Here is a 22,157-nt window from a genome sequence, read left to right on the forward strand (position 1 = left end):
GTTTTAAGGTGTGGTAATATTATAAAGGGATTGAGATACGAAACTCTTGGATCCGAATCCGTTTCGCCATCCCTAGTCTACGCTGGCTCTCTTGCCTGTGGTTCCACTATACATTGAATACATTAGCACATCACCACTGTTTTCTGCCTTTCGAGACTGAAGCCTGCTATTTCAAGTAGCTTCCCCAATTATCCTCATGATGCTGCGTAAATGCTGAAATTTGCACTGGAAATTGTACCTGGACCACTTACAGAAAAGGCGACAGTGCTAACAATTTGGCTATGCAGGATATACACATCTCATATTTCAAGAGTAAATTAGAAATATCACCTCATATAGGTATAAAATATTAATTAAGAAGTTTCTCTTTAAGTCAATTTTGTGCTCCGACACAAGAACAAAGTTTAAAGTGAAATTTATGCACTGTGCAACATGACTCCTCCAAGGAGTATCATATTTTTGACACATTTCCTGATTTGTTGTATCACTAAATATAACAGAATAATTTTGTTTTTAACAACGTGGGTATCTCTTGATTACAAAGTTACAACGTTAGCCATTATGCCATCATGGAGGTTCAACACATGATACAATGTCTAAAAACTATTTTTATGTCAAAAACAAAATTAACACCTTATATCTAGTGATCCAAGAAAGGAGGAAATGTCACAAATGTGATACAATGGCAGTATACTTGTAAGATGGCATGGCAGACAGTGCTAGTTACGAAAATGGAAGGAAGCAGCTGGCTGTTAGTTAAATGTTCTTTTTGAACTGAACAAGGACTACACACTTCTCCCCTCTCCCCCCCCCCCCCAAAAAAAAAATAGATTGCCATCCAATATGTTACAATCCTCGAATTCAAAATAAGAACAGTCATTTTAACCACTCACTCTTTACAGATCAGTCCACATATACAGAAGGAAAATAACAGTGGCGTAGCATGGACATTTCGGGTGGGAACGCCAAGTCCGAAGGAAGAGTCGGCCCTTTCTTGCTTAATAATTTACTTATGGTATTAGTCGCCACGGGTATTATTTGCCTGAAGTAAGCTGGGTTTTCAATAAAACATCAACCTTGCATGTTTTAGCTAGAAAATTAGATGCCTCACTATGCCACAGATGTTTTGAACTCTGGTGTTCTATACCTTTTTTTCTATCTTTCTGCATGACGCAAGTCATTAAAAACCTACCTGAATCACAAGCACCTCTGCACAACAGTAGACGTCATTGTTGTGGGCGATCCAACTACTGATTGATTTGGTTTATTTTATTTCGCTTTTCTACCACTTTTGGTTAATTGCGAATATGAATATGAGTGATGATATTGATGAAGGGACACTGACAAAGAACACTCGTGCTCACGCCGGGATTCGAACCAGGGACCTCTGTCGTCTTGGCGCACTGTGAAAAGCAGAGTGGATGATCCAAGTATCGTACACTCTACTGACGTAACAGTGCCGATTAGTAATTCAGACCACTGTTTATTACATCTGCTTCAGAAGGCAGGAAGGGTCACATGAACCAATCACGGTAGACCTCTCGTACGCCGGCGTAAGAGAGCCTATTTACGCGCGTGCTGTAGAAATGGAAGCTTTCCCTCCATAAAGGCAGCAAGGAATATAGGAGTCCTGCACGCCGAACCTGCTCGGCGTCCGGCTGGGAAAGGCATTGAAAAGAGATGCTAGAACGAGTGTTGAGAGTGGAGCGTTGCAAGCGGATTGCGAAAAATAGCCATTATAATGCCATGAAGGTCAAACATATATGAAATTATTCACGTTTTACTTTATAATCACAGCATTTAAGCATTTTTGAAATTTTAAATCTGGGAATGCCGGGCGTACTATAACGCTACGCCACTGGAAAATAATACTAATACTAAATATAACTAAAAAATGACAAAACTTACCCATTCTTTCCCAGCAAGAACCCTGCTGGGATGTTCACATCTCGGTTTGTATTATCGTCAATCATCTCAATGTAAAATTCATCACTGTCTGGATCGTGATCCGATATTATTATTGCTCGGGCACCCACCTGTTGTGCTCTGACTGATTTGCTCATAAAAGAACATTCTCTGCAAAAACATAAAACGTTGCTGTTAGACAACTAACCTATGAGACTCGGAGGACTCAACCAGAACATTCCAGTGTTACATATGTGTGACATTTCACACACATAATGTAAGATTCTAGAGATGAGATTGGATTAAACTATTCAAAAAAATACTTAAAATGCTGACCAAAACAAAATCTATTGTAAAATAAGACATTATAAACATAACGCTTCCACCCTCTAACAGGGTCTTCTTCAGCCATAAATTTATTGTGAATCTTTGTCTGAAGAAGACCCCTTTTAGATGGTGGAAAATTATGTTTACAGTGTCTTATTTTACAATAGATTTTGCCTTGGTCACCATTTTAGTGTAAACAAGGCTTAATAGTGTTTTCATAAAATATTCATAATACAGTAAAGTGATTTCATAGAATTATGAAGTACCTTGTGGTGTCTGCTAACAAATGAAAAACTTAAGCATGATGACATGGCCTGAATCCTTGAAAACATTAACGAAAATGTGTTACTTGTGTGACGCTTTAAAACTACAGCCAAGTTTGGCTTCACTTGTCTGTGAAGCATACAGCTACAGATTTTAATACTTTTTGTTGCTGAAATATGCAAATTATATGCATATTATATGCATTCACAAACAATTTAACCTTAATTAAAGCAATAATAATTTCCAGATTGATTCATTTTGTTATTTACATGAAGTAGGACCACTTTTCATGGAATGCCCCTACCACTGGGCCACCATGTGGCCTCGCCACAATTTCCACAGCTTACTTGGATGTGGTTCACATACAACAAAATCACAAATTAAACATACAAGTAAAAATCACAAGTATTTGGCTTTGTCTTCCAAATTTTCAGCCCAACCTCAACGTGGCTAATATGGTTTAAAAAGGATTAAAAGCATGAAAATGAGCTGTCCTGTTCATGCAACAATTTTGGGTTGAGCCAAAAATTATTGATTGATTGATTGATTTGCTTTATTTTACTTCACTTTTTGTGAAGATGGGGATGAGTGATGATGATGAAATTGAAGAATGGACACTCACAAACATCCATGCCCAGGCCAGGATTCAAACCTGTGACCTCTGGCATCTTAGCACGATGTGCTGACCACTCCAGCACAGGAGGTGGCAAGAGCTAAAAATTAGGATGACAAAACAGGTACATGTTGTGTATGTTTCAGTTTTTAATCAAGCAGTTTTATTAGCAGCTTAACTGTGATAAAGCAGGTAAGAGGGTCAGTAAAGGAAATATCTATCAATGCCCCTCTGTGGATTCGAACCTTCATATTCCTGAGCTGAAGGTTGTGTCATATTCACACATAATACATTTTCAGTTTCCTTTCACTGTAACGACCAACATTCCGAACCACTTACCCTCTTTCAACAAATGCTACACTTCCTTCCAGGTCTTCAGCATTATGAGGCATCCCACAACCACATGGAGGATCGACAGGCACTAATGGAACTTCATATAAAGTGTTGTTCTGGAAAGACAATAATAAGAGCTTGTTATATTGACATAAAGCTTGGATTTACACAACTGATGATACATTTATTAAAATCTACATCTAATTGTCTATAGCTTACATTTACAATTGTGTACACATAATGGATTGGAGTGGAACACAAGTGCAGCAGGGGTAAATGTGGTCTCATAGAGGACTTATAGGACAATGCACGGCACAAGGAGAGGACTTTGACACAGCTGCATAATATTTACACGATTTACAATGTAAATCACCACAGAGGTTCTTGTCTGGTAAAGGGACCTGAGGAAGTGTTGGCTTTCGAAAACTATGTTGCCACATTAATGATTCATGGACTTACAAACATTTCAGGCCAGTCCGGTAACTTATGGAGAAGTGTACATTATGTGTGTCCACGACTGCTGTTTTCATATGCTTTAAAATACATTCACACATTACATGAATCACATGGAAAATCATTAAACAAAAGAGGCTGGACAAAGCAATTGTGTTATAACTAACTAATTCTCTAGCCTTCTTAAACCCGAAGGTTCATGGCTTCAGCAACACAGGCCTTCCATCTGTCCCTATCTTGAGCAAAATCTATATACCCTTTTCCATTCCTACTGATTTCCTTTAGGTCTATCTCAACGTTGTCCCTCCATCTTCGTTTTGGCCTTCCTACAGGTCTCTTACCACCAGGTTTTCCAACAAGAATCCTGTAAACTCCTCTTTCCTCTCCCATTCGTGCTACATGGCCTGCCCACCTAAGTCTTCTTGATTTAATTGTTCTAATAATATCTGGACATGAATACAAATTATGTACTTCTAAATTATGTAACCTTCTCCACTCACCTGTCTCCTCATCCCTTTTAGGTCCAAAGATTTTCCTAAAGATCTTATTTCCAAATACTCTCAATTTATGTTCCTCTTTCAATAAGGGACCAAGTTTCACACCCATATAATACTACAGGCAAAATTACTGTTTTGTATATTTTAACATTTAGTTTCTTAGATATTAAAAGAGAAGACAAAAGTTTATGAAGAGAGAAGTAACATGCATTTCCTGAATTAAGCCTACTTTTTTTTTATTTCCTCTTTAATATAATTTTTACTTGTTAATATTACTCCTAAGTATTTGAATTTGGAAACTGGTTCAAACGAGTAGTTATCAATAATTAGATTTTGATTATTACCTAACACTTGGTTTCGGCCTGTAAACATATATTTCATTTTCTCTTTGTTAACATCCAAACCTATCTCTTTAGCAGTTTTGAAAAATATTTTAGCATTATTCGTAATTGTATTTATATCATCCTCTAATAAGTCTACATCATCTGCATATGCTAACAACTGAATCACATCGTTTAATTTTAGTCCTTCGTTAGTTTCTTTTACCTTCCTAACAGCATATTCTAAGGCAAAATTAAAGAGTAATGGAGATAATGCATCTCCTTGTTTTAACCCACCATTAATTGTAAATTTGTCAGACACATTAATACCCACACGAATTTTAATTTCTGTTTCACTGGTGCATACTTTTATCATACTAACAAGCTTCTTAGGTATTCCAAAATCTACTAATATATTATCAGGCACGTCGCATGATAATGTTCGCATGAGCACGTGAACACTCATGTTTTAAATTACGTACATATTAAATGCACACACACACACACACACATATATTTATTTGAAAAAATACTTCTTTGATGTTCGAATATATACACACAATTTACTTGGAGTTGACGTCTGTCACGTCTGATAACTTTTTTAGAGAGTTGGTAACACTGACTCCCACGGATTGCATTGAACACAATTGCTGTGCGTGTTGCATCAAAACTGACAGCTAAGGGACTGTTGGCCACTATACCGCGAAAATGTTCACTGGGATGTGCGAACATATGGTGCTGGGAGCCCTGATTCAAGTGGCAATACTTCTTACATTCGGCACCCGAGTGCAGCATATACAAGGCATGTCTAGGGGGACTCTGTGCTCGAGACGGTCTGTGCTACATAGTTGCAAACTTTAGTGAGAAATCGCTAAACCTGGTGGATTTTAAATTCCAGTGGGCACTAAAGTTCACGGAATAGTGACGAGCGACTTTTCTTTAGAAACTAGTCTGCAGGAGTTACATATCTTTCAAGGTTTATATGATTTGCAATTGTGCGTCTAAGGGCCATTCAGACTATGCAACTTTTTTTTAGTAATCGACATTTTTAATGCAAAAAAAAAAAGAACTCTCACCAACTTAAATTACAAAGGAAAGTGCAAACTATATTTACATCAATTGAACGCTCATTTTTCTGGTAACTATACTCAGAATAGTATGGAGTCCTAGGCCTAAATAGCTGTTACCGAAAACAGTTATCAATTGATGTTAGTAAATTATTTTTACTATTCTCTACGTTATTAGAATATGTTTATTGTGAAGAACAAAATATAACTTTCAGAATACTAGAGATGCATTTTTGCTACACATAATATTTTTTTCTTTGAAGTTAGAAAGAAATGAAATATGCATAACATTATCTCATTTGAAATTAAGTATTTTTTAAAACTACATATAAACGCACAAACTGAAATTTAATTTATTGGCGGGAATAAACCTGATGTAAGTTGTTCTTTACAGCACTTTTTAAAAATATATTTTGCATTTTTCACCTGTAAATTTAATTCTGCAACTTTTAGCCCATGTTGAGAATCTAGCAACTTCTGCGTTTCAATTGTTGGCAACACTGTCGCTGTAGGAGAACTGCAAAGGGAACACGTTATTTTAGGAAAGGTCAAGTTCCGTTCGTTTTGCGGGGCAATAAAAAAACATATGCTCTTTGGCGGCAACCGGCAAAACGCGGTTCGAGTGGTGTCGACTTTTGAGAGCGCGATATCTATTGGCAAGCGGTTGGGTGAATTTATGTGCATTGGCTTTCAGACGTGCGAGTGTGTGTGTGTGTGTAGCGTAGTGTTGTGTTTTGTACACTATAAGTACTGTTAGGAGTTTGAAAGAAACTTCATTTTCGTGAATGAGCGAAGCAGAACGAATGGAAGTAAAAAGGATGGGCCCTCACCAGATGGACCTCTGCATTGTTCAATAGGTAAGTACTCCCAAACTTCAATCATAAGCATCCCAACCGAGTTATTGTGGGCAGGGCGAGGGCATTCTGTATAATACCCAAATATCTTACATACACAAAATATTTTTTTTTGGACTGGACGCGTCCTCCCCTCTGTCTCACTAACGATGCACGTGCTTTAAATGCTGAATGAATGTCGTTGGTTAACATATGGTCGGTGTAATAGAAAGTAGATTGCTAAGTATGGTAGTCTTGTATTGTACATACCTGAGATTGCATGTTATACTAATTAGTTTGCACTAGCCATTACTTTTTTGTAAATTACGTAATTAAAAGAGTGTTAATTGAATAAAAAAATCTTGTTTTACTTCAAATATAGTGTGATTTTTGTGGGAAATAGTTGAAAATAAGTTTAACTGTTATTCTTACTTTTTCAATTGAATATGAAGTTACAAGGGGAGAGGAGTAAATCTCCATTCAGTATAAAAATTTTATTGTGAACACCCATATGTGAACCGCACGCAACGCCACTGTATATTATATAATTTATCTCTTTTGACCAAATCATATGTCTTTTTGAAATCAATGAATAGCTGATGGACATTTTGTGTACAATTGTGTTATGATGATATAATCCCAGCTGGAGTTAAAGTATTCACAAAAGCCTATATGAGATTATGTGCACCAAAGGATTTTTGTCCACAGCTTTTTTCACAAAAGTGCCTCAAATCAATGAAAATACAGGAGTTTGCAGTATTTTTCCTGTTCCAGGGTTTTCGTTTATCTCCCTAGTGTAAAACAGACACTAATAGACACAATCTACCATCAAGATGGCGGCAAGTTTTAGAAGTGGCTCTCATCGGAGTCCTCTTTTTCGAGATTTTTCAGAGGTATTGGCATACACTTCTCTCCAGTGTAGTGTTCCCTCCGCTGTGCCAATGGATTCTGATGAACTATTGCGGTGGAGATGTGCTGAGAGAAGATTATCATTTTCGGCACTTGCGGCAACATGTGTGCGTGTCCGCCATGGTTTCACCCAGCAGCAGGGAACAGCGCTCGGCAGGTAAGGAGACCCCGGTCCGGTACTTTCACCTCCTCTGCATGGGCTTGATCTGTGAATCCGGGACCTGTGAAAACGTTGGCAAATTTCTCTGTGTATTACTAAAATGCACAGAGCATTAAGAATAAACTTGCTGACTGTGCTACATTTGCGTGTGAACTCATGGCATATAACTGCTTAATATTTACTGAGACATGGTTAACGGATAATGTTTGTGACAGTGAGCAGCCATTCTCAAGCCATTTCAATATATATAGAAACAATCGCACTACTTGTGGTGGTGGCGTTATGATCTGTGTGAATGCAAAATGGCCAAGTAAAATACACCATGATATGAAATGGAATTGTGAAATACTGTGTGTTGAGGTTTCAGTGACCGGTGCAAAAAATATTTTCCTTGGCTCTTTCTGCAGACTGCATAGAAATAGTCCTTTGTACCTCCTGGAAGAATGCCGTGATTCTTTACTTGCAGAAGTTCCTCTTGGGGACGTTGCCCTTTTTGACAACTTCAACCTCTCTATTGACCGGCAAGACCACGTGAATGGAACAGCAAAGTGTACGAATGACGCACGGTTTATTGAAACTTTCATTTGTGGTTTAAACCTGAAACAACATAATTTGTTCAACACCAGGAAGGATAGCAACCTGGACTATGTTCTGTCCACTCTGAACGAAATTACAATCATGCCACATAAGAACCTCCTGACCTCCGACTACGCCAGTTTGGACGTCCATTTTCATCCCCCCACCCCCTAGAAGAGGACGTCGACCCCTGATCCAGAAGAAGCGCTACCTGTGGAACCGAGTGCCGTGGGAGGAGATAAGACTTTCTCTACACTCCTTCCCCTGGGGCCTTCTGGAAGACTCGGAAGTGCGGGATGTACTGGCCAACAAGACACAAGCATGGCAACTTTGGAAGGACTTCCCGAGTGAACACACCCACAATACTTTTGCTGCTCTGTGATGGCACTCAAAGTATCTTCTTCGGAAAAAATATAAGGAACATATAGACAATGTCACTGCAACAAACCCAAAAAAAACTTTTTTAATCTAATAAACTCAAGAAACAACAATAGTAGGATTCCAGCTGAAATCTCATATGATAGTGAAAGTGCCATAGGCGACCGAAAGGCAGAACTCTTCAACGCTTATTTTCATGGTAACTTCCACCCACCATCCCCCCCTTGCAGCATTGCTAAACGTAAGGCCAGTCTGTTCCTCCTCTCTAACGATGCTTGCCACTACACCCCATGAGGTGAAAAATCTATTGTCTCTTTCAGCTCACCGTGCCCTAGGTCCAGATGATATCAACACCGTGTTACTCAGGAAAACAGTGCAATCCTTGTATTATCCCCCTCTCCATTTTCTCTTGAACAGATGTTTCTCGGAAGGCATCTTTCCTCATGCTTGGAAACAAGCTAACATCACACCGATTCATAAAAGTGGTAACAAAAATCTTGTTTCATCTTACAGACCGGTCTCCTTACTCTCTCCTTTGTCCATCTGTGAAAAAGTAATCAAAGACAGACTGTACAAATTTGTTTCACCATACTTAAGCTCAAACCAACATGGTTTTCTTCCTGGTAGCTCCTGTCTGTTTTTCTCTCAGATGCTATGAAATGTATTTCAAATAATTCACAATTAGATGTAATATACTTTGATCTGGCCAAAGCCTTTGATACTGTTAGTCACCGCCTTTTGATTCACAAATTATGCAATAGATTCAACATTCATGGCAAATTTCTAACCCTCCTCACAGGCTACCTTAGCGATCGCCAACAACGTGTCGTTCTTCCAGGAACTGTATCTAACTTTCTTCCTGTCCTCTCTGGAGTTCCACAGGGTAGTGTTCTAGGACCTCTTATTCATATTATTTGTCGACGACCTTGCCGACCATCTCACAGCTCCCTCTAGTAATTACCTTCTTTTCGCAGATGATTGTAAAATTTTCAGAGAAATCTCCACTTCCGACGACACTCATCTTCTTCAGAATGACATAACAACATTTACTTCCTGGTGTCTGACATGGGACCTTACATTACATCCTGAAAAGTGAATTACTCTCACCATCTCTCTCAAGAAGAACCTGTTAAGGTCATCTTATTCCATGTCTGGCAATAACATCCAAGCAGTATCCTTTCACAAAGACCTAGCATTGTTTTCGACCAAAATCTCGCATTTGAGGAACAAATTTTAGGCACCACTAAAAAGCCCATGAGTCTCTTAGGTTATTGTACCGTTTCATCGAAATTAGTGACATCTCAGCCCTCACCTTATACTTCAAATCATACATTTCCCAAATAATATAATGCTGCTTTCCTGTCTAGTCCATGGCGTATCCCATTCAACTTTCTAGAATCGATTCAGTCTTTCACATCTTCCTAGCTATAGTCTGTTACAGGGTTACCTAATTATGCAATTTTTCATCTCCGCATCTCTTGTCTTATCTAAACTTAAAAATTGCTTATCAGGGACGTTTGCAGAATGATTTCAGTTATTTATACAAAACTGTGAATGGCAAAATCTGTTGCAACACACTTCTTCAGGAATTCCACTTTCGAGTACCTATGCGCACAACTCGCAACACAAAATTATTTTATACAAAAAAACCTAGACTAGAAATTCAAAAAAGATCTATCATTTACAGACTTGCCACACAATACAATAACCTTCCATAAAATATCGATATGTTTTCCTCAGAGTTTGCCTTTTGGTCTTCTATTAGAAGAAATATTTCTAAATAATATCAAATAGTGACATCTTTTACATTTTGTTAATTTGCCATTCACTTTTGTGTTATTTTGTTACTTTTATTATGTTTTATATTTTCTTTTGCTTATTATTATCATCATCATTGCATTTTCATTGTTGACAATTTCAGTGTAAAATGGCCACCTGTGCTGTATCTGGAATTACCTCAATAAATAAATAATTTCTAAATATAAAATACGATTTACATTATGAAATTCATAGCTAGACATAAACAGTGTTTTAAAAAAAGCTGACTTTTTTGAATGGGTGTTTCTTTTCGAGTGTTATCTTCATATTTTGGTAGGCTTATTAGATATATCCATGTAATATAAACATATTCACATAACTAGAGTAGTTTGTATGTGTTTTTAATAGAACCTAATAGTATGATATGCTTTTCAATGTTTGATTTTGTTATACGAACATGTACATGAAACAAAAAAGAAAATACTGATCTATATTTTGAAAATTTAGTATCAAATCTCTTTACATTAAATTTTGTGTTCAGTAAAATATATTTGTATTTTTGGCTTTCCAGTACATCATGTATAATTTGGTTTATTGGCCGCTAAACCTGGTCACAGAGAAACTAGTGATGTATTTTGGCTGCTTCTTGCACTGATTCTCAACCTTTGTGAGACCACAGCCCAGTAAATTTATTTCTTACAAGTCTATGCCCTGAACCCGAAAATTTCACTCATAAATGCTTTTCTGATCTTTAAAGTTTATATGGAAATAAATATGCACCCTTAATTAATATTAATATATCAACTATGGTATAATGATAGTTCAATTACCTATCGACTTGCTGTAAAATATAAAATTTTATTTAAATTAGTCGTCAACCGCTTGGTGCAACGGACCTTTTTCAGGCCCGGCTGTTGAAAAATACTGGCACTATAACTGAAGCAAATAAGACTGGCCGCAAATGGCGAAAATAATAATGATAATCTATTTAAGAAATCTAGACTGGACCTACAGTTTGAAATGAGATCCGAAGCACTCTGCCTCCACTGAGGATTGAACCTCAGACCCCTTCTTATTACAAGGCAATAGCATTACTTTATTCCGCTCCAGAGGTCCATTCATGATTATGAAAGGAACCTTCTATAAAAAAAGCAGGCCTTTTTCAAACAACAGTACTTGCAATTTGTTCTCCGTGATTTACAGGCTAAATTAAATAATCTCTGATGAAGCAGGAAACAATCTTAACACCATTAAGCCTTGTTTCCATGATATGAAAAACTCAATATGCTGACCAAGGCAGTAATTTATTTTATTATAAAACATAAACTAAACGTAACGTTTCAACCTTCTGGCAAGGTCTTCTTCAGACTCTGCACCAAGTACAAATGTAACAAGATACAAAAACAGGACGATATATATACACACAAACATTACTCCCCTCCAGACTATTAGAAAGTTGTTCTGGAACATTCTAGCAGGTGGCTTTTCCTTGTTAACTGTACTTTCACCTAAAACATGAATATTCAGAGGATGCCAGAGGAGGGAGGGGGCAGGTGCCCCAGTCAGACACTTCGTGCTGCCTCATCCACCCCAACCCCCCAACTGAAGTTAATGAAATATCGAATAATAAGAGAGTTAATTTCTAAGAGTATGACAATTTTCACAGTTTTCTAAGTTGTGTATTCTGCCTGCTATCACTTTTCCTGCTTATAATTCCAACACAACTATAATAAAAAGTAATTTTCTTTTAGTATATATATGTGTGTGTGTGACTTTCGTTCAAGATTCCAGCGCCGACCTGGGCATAGGTGATTTCTCATTCATTTATGTCCTGTAATCGTCGCAATTAATATGTTTTAACCAGTTTTAAGAAGTGGAAAAAAGTGTTGATGTATTTGGTTTTAAAACATCATGAACATTCTGAGGACCACAAAACACCATCTGTAGTGCGGGCAAATTATTCTAATCGTGGGTTGTTAGTGATAATGCTGATTAGTAAAAGACATTCAAGGGTGATTCAAGATTTGGTTGGTTGGTTGATTTGGTGTTTAAAGTCCACTTTATGCACACTAAGGCTCACCGGGACTGGACCTAGAGTTTAAAGTGCCTCTACCGGGTATCGAACCCAGGACCAAATGTGATCCAAGAAAATCAACACTATGCCAGTTGTTGTGGATGCATCACGGTTTCTTACTATTCAGGGACTTGATTTTCAAGATGATGAGTCTGATGCAAACCATAACAAAGGAAATTTCTTCGATAATCTTGAACTTAATTTCAAAATGAGAGGATGTTATTCGGAAATGTATTGAACTTGAAACTTGAAATGCAAATTACACTTAAAAATTCGATTCAAAACAAATTAATCTGCGTAATGTCCGCACTTATTCTCAACAAAGTAAGCCAGGAAGTGGAAGAGTCGAAAGTATTCACATTGACATGACATGACATGACATGACATGAAACAAAAGACATTGTAAGTAAGGAACAGGACAGATATTTGTATCGCGGGCATGTAAAAGAACGCTTTTTAGGATTTGCCACTCTTCAATCATTAGATGCAGGCTCGCTCTTTGTACATATCAAAATCGAAGAACTTCTTCCAAAGAAGAAGGTGCCTGTAATTGTGTAGCACAAACATAAGTTGGAGGGAATGGTAGAGTGAGAGGTGCACCAGGGTCAGAATATTTATTTCATTGTGAGATAACCTTTTTTATTTAATCTTGTGATAACATTTCCCTGAAAGGTGAAACACAGATTTTGCGCAAAACTCTTCAACGTTACAAAGATGGAATGAAAGTAGTCCAGTAAATGGATTTTTTCGATATCCTAGGAAAGTATAAATTGGCATTTCACAAGTTCATTCTCTAGTTGTATTCTCTGTAACAATTCTAGTTTCCAATGCAGCATGTGAAAGAACCTTTTCGTGTATGAAACCTTCGAAGAGCCTTCCTCGAAACAGGATGCTGGATGCTAGCTGCCTTATTTGGCTGTCCTTGATACTGAGAAGAAGGAATGTCAAGTCTTGGATGTTCCGAAGGTGGGGAATGTGTTCTCCAAAGCATATGTAGCAGAATTCTCCTGCAGGAGAATTGCACTTCACTAAGTGACTTTCGTTGTTTCTAATACTTAAGAAGATTAATATCTTCCAACGTCATCTTTATTTTACAAGAAAATTAAAGTCTTTGATTTTTTTTGTAATTTATATTATTATCATCTTACAACTTGAATATTTATATCAGTAGTTTCATCTCAAGAAAGACGATGAATTATAAAATTATAAATGTCTTCAATACTGAAATAGGCCACTTGAAACAATGCAACTTATGGCAGTTACCACAAATAAAAAAAAAATAAAAAAATAATGCCTATATTAAAGCGAATCATGTGGAGATAACTCATAATCAAGAAGTAAATTTAGGCAGCAAACATCCACTCTGAATAAAGGACAAACGCAAAACACCGTACATGAATATAATAATAAACTAACTAACTAACTCTCTAGCCTTCTTAAACCCGAAGGTTCATGGCTGCAGCAACACAGGCCTTCCATCTGTCCCTATCTTGAGCAAGATCTATATACTCTTTTCCATCCCTACCGATTTCCTTTAGGTCCATCTCAACGTTGTCCCTCCATCTTCGTCCTGGCCTTCCTACATGTCTCTTACCATCAGGTTTCCCAACAAGAACCTTGTAAACTCCTCTTTCCTCTCCCATTCGTGCCACATGGCCTGCCCACCTAAGTCTTCTTGATTTAATTATTCTAATAATATCTGGACATGAATACAAATTATGTAGTTCTAAATTATGTAACCTTCTCCACTCACCTGTCTCCTCATCCCTTTTAGGTCCAAAGATTTTCCTAAGGATCTTATTTTCAAATACTCTCAATTTATGTTCCTCTTTTAATGTAAGGGACCAAGTTTCACACCCATATAATACTACAGGCAAAATTATTGCTTTGTATATTTTAACTTTTGGTTTCTTAGATATTAAACGAGAAGACAAAAGTTTATGAAGAGAGAAGTAACATGCATTTCCTGAATTAAGCCTACTTTTTATTTCCTCTTTAATATCATTTTCATTTGTTAATATTACTCCTAAGTATTTGAATTTGGAAACTGGTTCAAACGAGTTGTTATCAATAATTAGATTTTGATTATTACCTAACACTTGGTTTCGGCCTGTAAGCATATATTTAGTTTTCTCTTTGTTAACTTCCAAACCTATCTCTTTAGCAGTTTTGAAAAATATTTTAGCATTATTCTTAATCGTATTTATATCATCCCCCAGTAAGTCTACATCATCTGCATATGCTAACAACTGAGTCACACCATTTAATTTTAGTCCTTCTTTAGTTTCTTTTACCTTCCTTACAGCATATTCTAAGGCAAAATTAAAGAGCAATGGAGATAATGCATCTCCTTGTTTTAACCCATCATGAATTATAAATTTGTCAGACATATTATTACCCACACTAATTTTACTTTCTGCTTCACTGGTGCATATTTTTATCATACTAACAAGCTTCTTAGGTATTCCAAACTCTACTAATATATTATATAATTTATCTCTTTTGACTGAATCATATGCTTTTTTGAAATCAATGAATAGCTGATGGACATTTTGATTATATTCCCACTTTTTTTCAAGTGTCTGTCTGATGTGAAAAATTTGATCTGTAGTTGATCTGTTACGTTTAAATCCACATTGATAATCACCTATAATTTCATTAGCATATGGGGTTAGTCTTGTTAAAAGAATGTTAGACAATATTTTGTATGTTGTTGAGAGTAGAGAAATTCCACGGTAATTATTGCAGTTCATTTTATCACCTTTTTTAAACACAGGAACAATTATGGATTCTTTCCACTGTTGAGGGATTTCTTCTTTATTCCATATTAAACAAATTAATTTATGAATTTGACATATTAATGAATTTCCACCATATTTAATTAACTCAGCTGGTATTAAATCAATGCCAGGTGCTTTGTTATTCTTAAGCCTTTTAATAGCATCTTTAACTTCAGTCAAGTTAGGTTCTGGAACTAAAGGTTCTGCTGTGTGTTCTTAATTTACTTCTGATTTATCTCCTACATGGATATTTAAAAGGTCATTAAAGTAGTTCTTCCATCTATTTAGAATATCGCTTGGGTCAGCTAGAAAATCACCGTCTTTATCTTTTATCAAGTTTACTTTAGGTTGCCACCTCTTTCTAAATTCATTTACACCTTTATATAAATCTCTGATATTTTTATTTTTGCTGTTTGTTTCAATTTCGTTAATTTTGCTTTTCAAGTAATCTCTTTTTTTACTTCTAAACGTGCAGTTAACTTCTCGCTTTATTCTATTATAATTGCTTAGATTTGTATCATCCGAGTTATTTAACCACCTAAGTCTAGCCTGATTTCTTATTTCTATTAGATTATGACATTCATTATCAAACCATGGCTTACTTTTTCTTGGTTTATGGTATCCTATACTTTCTTTAGCTGCTGATTCTATTGCATTACGTATGTGCTCCCAATTCTTATTTACGTCTGTTTCATTTATATTTTCATCATCATTTAAATCCTGCAAAACATCAAATCTATTTGACAGTTTAATTTGGTAATCTTTCTTAATTCTTTCATCAGCAAACTTTCCTGTATCAAATTTTATAACTTTTAGATTTTGTTGCTTATGATTTATCACTGAGAGTCTTTCTCTTAATTTAGCAATTACTAAATAATGGTCACTGGCACAGTCAGCACCTCTATGTGTACGAACGTCAATTATACTAGTATGCCTTCTCTTATCAATAAGAATATGATCTATCTGATTATGAGTTTTACCATCTGGAGAAGACCAAGTATATTTATGGATATCTTTATGTTTAAAAGTGGTACTTTTCACAATTAAATTCTTTGAGGTTGCAAAAGTAATCAATCTTATACCATTATCATTACTTAATTCATGAAGACTTTCTTTACCAATCGTGGGTTTAAATGTATCTTCTTTGCCAATCTGTGCATTACAGTCACCTAACAGAATTTTCATATCATACTGAGAAAATTTATCAAAGACCTGTTCTAACTCTGTATAAAAATCATCTTTAGTATTATCATCTTTATCTTCCGTTGATGCATGTATGTTTATTAAAATAATTTTACACCACCTACCCTGTAAAACTGCATATGATATCCTATCATTAATAAATTCTACTGTTTTAAGAGCCGAGATAATTCTATTATTTATGAAAAAGCCTGTTCCAAAATTATGATTTTCAGTACCACCATAGAAAAAAGTATAATTTTTAGTTTTACAATTCCCTTCTCCTGGCCACCTAACTTCCTGGACAGCTACTACATCTAATTTATACTTGACTACCTCATTAACTGTACACTGAAATGCCCCAGGCCGGTAAAGGCTCAGAACATTCCAGGTGCCTAATTTAATATCCTTATTCCTAACGTAGACCTTATCCTTAGTCCAGGGACCTCCCAAAGTAGTCCCCACCCGGAGATCCGAACGGGGGACTATTTTACCTCCGGAATATTTTACCTTGGGAACATCCATGGCCTTATATTTCTGTTTCTTGACATGTCTTTTTACAGTGCAGAGTTGTCAGCTCTATGCCTAACCCCCGATATGAATGGAGGAACTACTACACAAGACAAACACAAACATATTAGACAGCACAATTACTACACAAGACGAACACAAACACATTAGACAGCATAACTACTACACAAGACACACACAAACACATCACAACTACTACACAAGACACACACAAACACATCACAACTATAATAATATATTATTATTATTATAAATATTATATATTTATATATATACAGGGCTCGAAAAATCCCGGTCGCCAGGTTGACATGGCGACTAAAAATTTCAGCCTGGCGACTGTGATCTTTTGCTGTAATATTTACGAAATTTTGATGATGCTAAGTTCAAATTGCAGTACAGAGTACGTTAGCAATTTTTTTTATCAACGTTGTGAACATTCCATAGAGTTAATAACAATTTCTTACCCTTTGTCCCCTAACACCCCATTTCCTGTTTTCTCGAATGATTTAGCGATGTTTTAAATACCGTGATGCTCAGCTTCTTATACAGTGTGTTACAAAAGTCGCCTTACCTAGGAAGAAATAAGATGGCTTTTTTTCTTCTTACCAAGGAAGAAATAAGGACACACAGGACACTTCATTGCTTAGAAGTGTAGAGTGACTAGCCATGTGGGGTTCTGTTTTTGTATGTATATCTTAGTGCAGCTTGAAAAAGTTCTGGGAAACCAGAACAAAACGTCGCAGATAAAATAAATAAAAAACACTAAAAATAACTGTGGTAGATTATTTTGCATTGTTGCTCCATCATATACATTTTTTTAGCTGGTTGTAAAATAAATCACTACAAACCTGTAAACTCATAACAGTAAGTGAAATAGGTTAGCTGTAATTGGTAAAAAGCCAAAATTTCAGTTTTTTTTTTAAAAAGAAAAAAAAAACGTCCATTCGAAAAAGCCAGCTATTTTGCAACTCTAATTATAACACACTGACTTTGTAAAAAAAAATGCATCAATCAATGAAATGATAATTGATAAACCATAGTTACAAATACTTACAAATGGAACACCAAAATCTTTTGCAGGACGTATTTTGTAAGTAAATGCAATTTCCTCTGGCTCTATCACTTCAAAGAATAAATCAGATCCTATTATAGCTGCTATGCTTGTGCCCTCTTTCATGTACAAGTTGCTTCCTGGAATAAAAATTAGAATATTAAAGCAGCAGTATCAAATTGTATAATATTCACATATCAGAAATGTTATTGAGAAAGGGGATCAGGGCAAGTGTACAAATGTCAATTAGTGTTGATAAAACTCTCTTTCCATATGAAGAGAAATTAGAAATCTATGGTGGATAGAGTTATCAAGCAATCCACTGCAGCTACTACACAATACTAATAAAATGGTCACCAAATTGTGATTATTCCTTATGAATTACCTCTGGAAGTTTATGTACAAAATGTTGCAATTTGAATTCAGGGTATGTATGGTTACAAAAAATATTTTCATTCTCAGGGTCCAGAAGATAATGCTGTTGAGGAGGCACTGAAAAGTGATCATGATAGCAACAGGGATCAATCTCCTTGTGAAGATGAACCTTCATTTACTTGTCCTTTGTACTCGACATATTGCGTGGGATGAAACTATGAAGTAGAATGTACATCTCTCTCGTCAACAAGTAATAAATTATGGAATTTATTATTAATCTAATGCAAATTAGTAAACATCAAAAGTATATCCCAATTAAAATTATAATGTTTCCTTGATAATTTGTCTCGCATAAGTCATAACAGGTAAGCAGTAATATTGCAATTTTGTTATGTAATAAATAACATAAGTTTTAACTTATAAGTGATATACAAGGTGATCCAGAAACGACTGGTCGGCACGCGCTGGCAGCAGCGAAGCATGTGCACGAATAGTGGGAGAATTAGTTGCGATGGAGGAAGTGGAATGTGCAAGACCTTGTTCGCACGGTGGAGATGTTTATTGAAAGCAACTCCATTGTAGTAACCCAACGAGTTTTCTGCCGACTAGGCCAACGCAGAGATGCACCAGACAGCCACACTATTCAACGCTGGGTAACAAAGTGGTGCGAGGAGGGTTCAGTACGAAGCTGTAAGGACACAGGAAAACATCGACCATGTACGGGCCGACATCCAGAGAAGTCCACGAAGATCAGTGCACCGCAGATCGCAAGCACTGCATGTGACGTATGGCAGTTTGCATCACATTTTACACTTGTATTTGCATATGCAAGTGTATAAGGTGCAAGTACTGCAAGCAATGACCCTAGCCAACAAAGTGGCACGTTTTTCAACATGTGGACACAAGATCCATGCATTGTCGACAACCTCCTGATGTCTGACGAGGTGAACGTTTTGCTGTGCGGGTCAGTCAACAAACAAAATTCCTGTTTTTGGGGTACAGAAAACCTGCGGTGATTGCATCAGCGTGAGTTGCACAGTCCAAAGTTAACTGTGTGGTGTGGGATCAGTACATCAGGAATCATTGACCATACTTCTTTCAAGATGCCACTGGTGCAATGTGTACTGTCAATTCAGAGCGCTATGTTACCATGCTCCAAGACTTTCTCGTGCTGGCGCTCCAACGCCTTCCTCAGATCACATGGTTCCAATGGCACACACAGCCCAGGTTTCCATGGTCAAATTGTGCAACCTCTTCCCAAGCTGTCTCATCTCCCGATGTGGTTTGGCCAGCACGTTCGCCGGATCTGATGGCAGCCGATTTTTTCTTGTTACTTGATACTATGAAATCCGTCCAGCAAACTGGAGGTTAACATCCGCCATGAAATGGCCGCTATTCCTGTTGCTATGCTGGAGAATACATTGTGGCGTAGCTTCGTGGCTCAGCTGCACGAGTGCTCCGACAATGGTGGTGCCCACCTGAGTGATGTGATATTCAAAACCTAAGTGATGAGTGATATGACATTCAACACCTGATTGGCATATCTTGTGTCAAACTCCCATGTCTGTGTCACACCTCTGTCTTTGTAGCTTGCAATTATTCGCATAAATAAAGTGAGGATCACCAATTAATATCGAGCGTCCTTTCTGGATCACCCTTTATATCAGGCAATAAATATTTATAAACTATTTTTAATATCATGAATGTAAAAAATTCGTAAAAATTGTAAAAAACTATGAAATTCATGTGAGCGCCACGCTCACACGTATACCAACGAAAGGTTAACTTATCATGTTTTTGGAATTTTGCAAAAATATTTAAAAATCGATTTTTTATACAACCCGCAGCAAGATTTGACTAATCACGTTTACGCGTAAGATCCGAACATGTAGTGAATTTCGATGAAACATTTAACATGCTACATTTGGTAATACTGCATACTTTGCACAAATTATGGTAACAGTTGGTTATATCGGAGACACATTTAAATCGGATATTTTGTGTTTCGCATGGTTCGTACTTACCAATTGTGTATTACGGAACATAGTTCAAGGTGCTATTATACTTTTTATACGAAAACAAACACAATTGTAGCTGATAGATAGCCCCACGAACCATTCACGGATAGCCCCAGGAACCATTTCATTAACATTTCGGTAACCACCAAACGTCTCTAATTCCCTTATTTTCGTATTTTTCACATTGATACTTACATATTCTGCACTCGTAAGGATTCTTCTATTTCGCGTTTCGTTTTTTGCAGGCAAATAATCTCAATTTTCGAAATATGGAGTATTTTTATTTTCTTCGCTTTTGCTTGCGTTACACGCGATATGGCGGAGAAATCTTGACTAGCGTAGTCCATGATCAGTGGTTATGCAGTGTTGCGACCTTCTTCATAGCAAAATATCTAGGTACTAGTATGGAGAATACGTAAGTATGAATGTGGAAAATACGAAAATAAGGGAATTAGAGACGTTTGGTGGTTACTGAAATTTTAATGATATGGATAACAACATAGGCCTTTAGCCTAAAAATAAACTTCAGTCTGCTGACGTCAGAACGCAAGGTAGCAAGAGTGTTGTGCGATAAGTGATTGAAATAAAACAAAGCAACTGAAACCATTGGAGCGTGGATAGGTTAGTAGGGCCACGCAAAGGTTTCAATAGTGAAAAAGATAGCCCCACGAACCATTGGTGCTAGTCCCACGAACCATTGGCACGTGGATAGGTTAGTAGGGCCACGCAAAGGTTTCAATAGTTAAAAATATAGCCCCACGAACCATTGGTGCGTGGATAGGTTAGTAGGGCCACGCAAAGGTTTCAATAGTGAAAAAGATAGCCCCACGAACCATTGGCGCGTGGATAGGTTAGTAGGGCCACGCAAAGGTTTCAATAGTGAAAAAGATAGCCCCACGAACCATTGGCGCGTGCATAGGTTAGTAGGGCCACACAAAGGTTTCAATAGTGAAAAAGATAGCCCCACGAACCATTGGCGCTAGTCCCACGAACCATTGGCGCGTGGATAGGTTAGTAGGGCCACGCAAAGGTTTCAATAGTTAAAAATATAGCCCCACGAACCATTGGCACGTGGATAGGTTAGTAGGGCCACGCAAAGGTTTCAATAGTGAAAAAGATAGCCCCACGAACCATTGGCGCTAGTCCCACGAACCATTGGCGCGTGGATAGGTTAGTAGGGCCACGCAAAGGTTTCAATAGTTAAAAATATAGCCCCACGAACCATTGGCGCGTGGATAGGTTAGTAGGGCCACGCAAAGGTTTCAATAGTGAAAAAGATAGCCCCACGAACCATTGGCGCTAGTCCCACGAACCATTGGCGCGTGGATAGGTTAGTAGGGCCACGCAAAGGTTTCAATAGTTAAAAATATAGCCCCACGAACCATTGGCGCGTGGATAGGTTAGTAGGGCCACGCAAAGTTTCAATAGTGAAAAAGATAGCCCCACGAACCATTGGCACGTGGATAGGTTAGTAGGGCCACGCAAAGGTTTCAATAGTGAAAAAGATAGCCCCACGAACCATTGGCGCGTGCATAGGTTAGTAGGGCCACGCAAAGGTTTCAATAGTGAAAAAGATAGCCCCACGAACCATTGGCACGTGGATAGGTTAGTAGGGCCACGCAAAGGTTTCAATAGTTAAAAATATAGCCCCACGAACCATGGGCACGTGGATAGGTTAGTAGGGCCACGCAAAGGTTTCAATAGTGAAAAAGATAGCCCCACGAACCATTGGCGCTAGTCCCACGAACCATTGGCG

At 37.2% G+C, this 22,157-nt stretch overlaps 1 protein-coding gene across 1 annotated transcript in view; it reads right to left on the reverse strand.

The window, feature by feature from the left end:
* LOC145997286 (PRADC1-like protein) overlaps positions 1-22,157 on the reverse strand; it is a 30,218-nt gene that overhangs the window by 3,672 nt on the left and 4,389 nt on the right. The window contains exons 2-4 of the mRNA XM_083134180.1: positions 18,012-18,148; positions 3,449-3,558; positions 1,909-2,076 (exon numbers count right to left, since the gene is read on the reverse strand). Coding sequence (XP_082990306.1) covers positions 1,909-2,076; positions 3,449-3,558; positions 18,012-18,148 — 415 coding nt within the window. The remainder of the gene's footprint in view (positions 1-1,908; positions 2,077-3,448; positions 3,559-18,011; positions 18,149-22,157) is intronic.

The sequence above is a fragment of the Lepisma saccharinum genome, chromosome 1 (assembly GCF_977018435.1).
Source record: "Lepisma saccharinum chromosome 1, izLepSacc3.1, whole genome shotgun sequence".
Lineage (NCBI taxonomy): Eukaryota > Metazoa > Arthropoda > Insecta > Zygentoma > Lepismatidae > Lepisma > Lepisma saccharinum.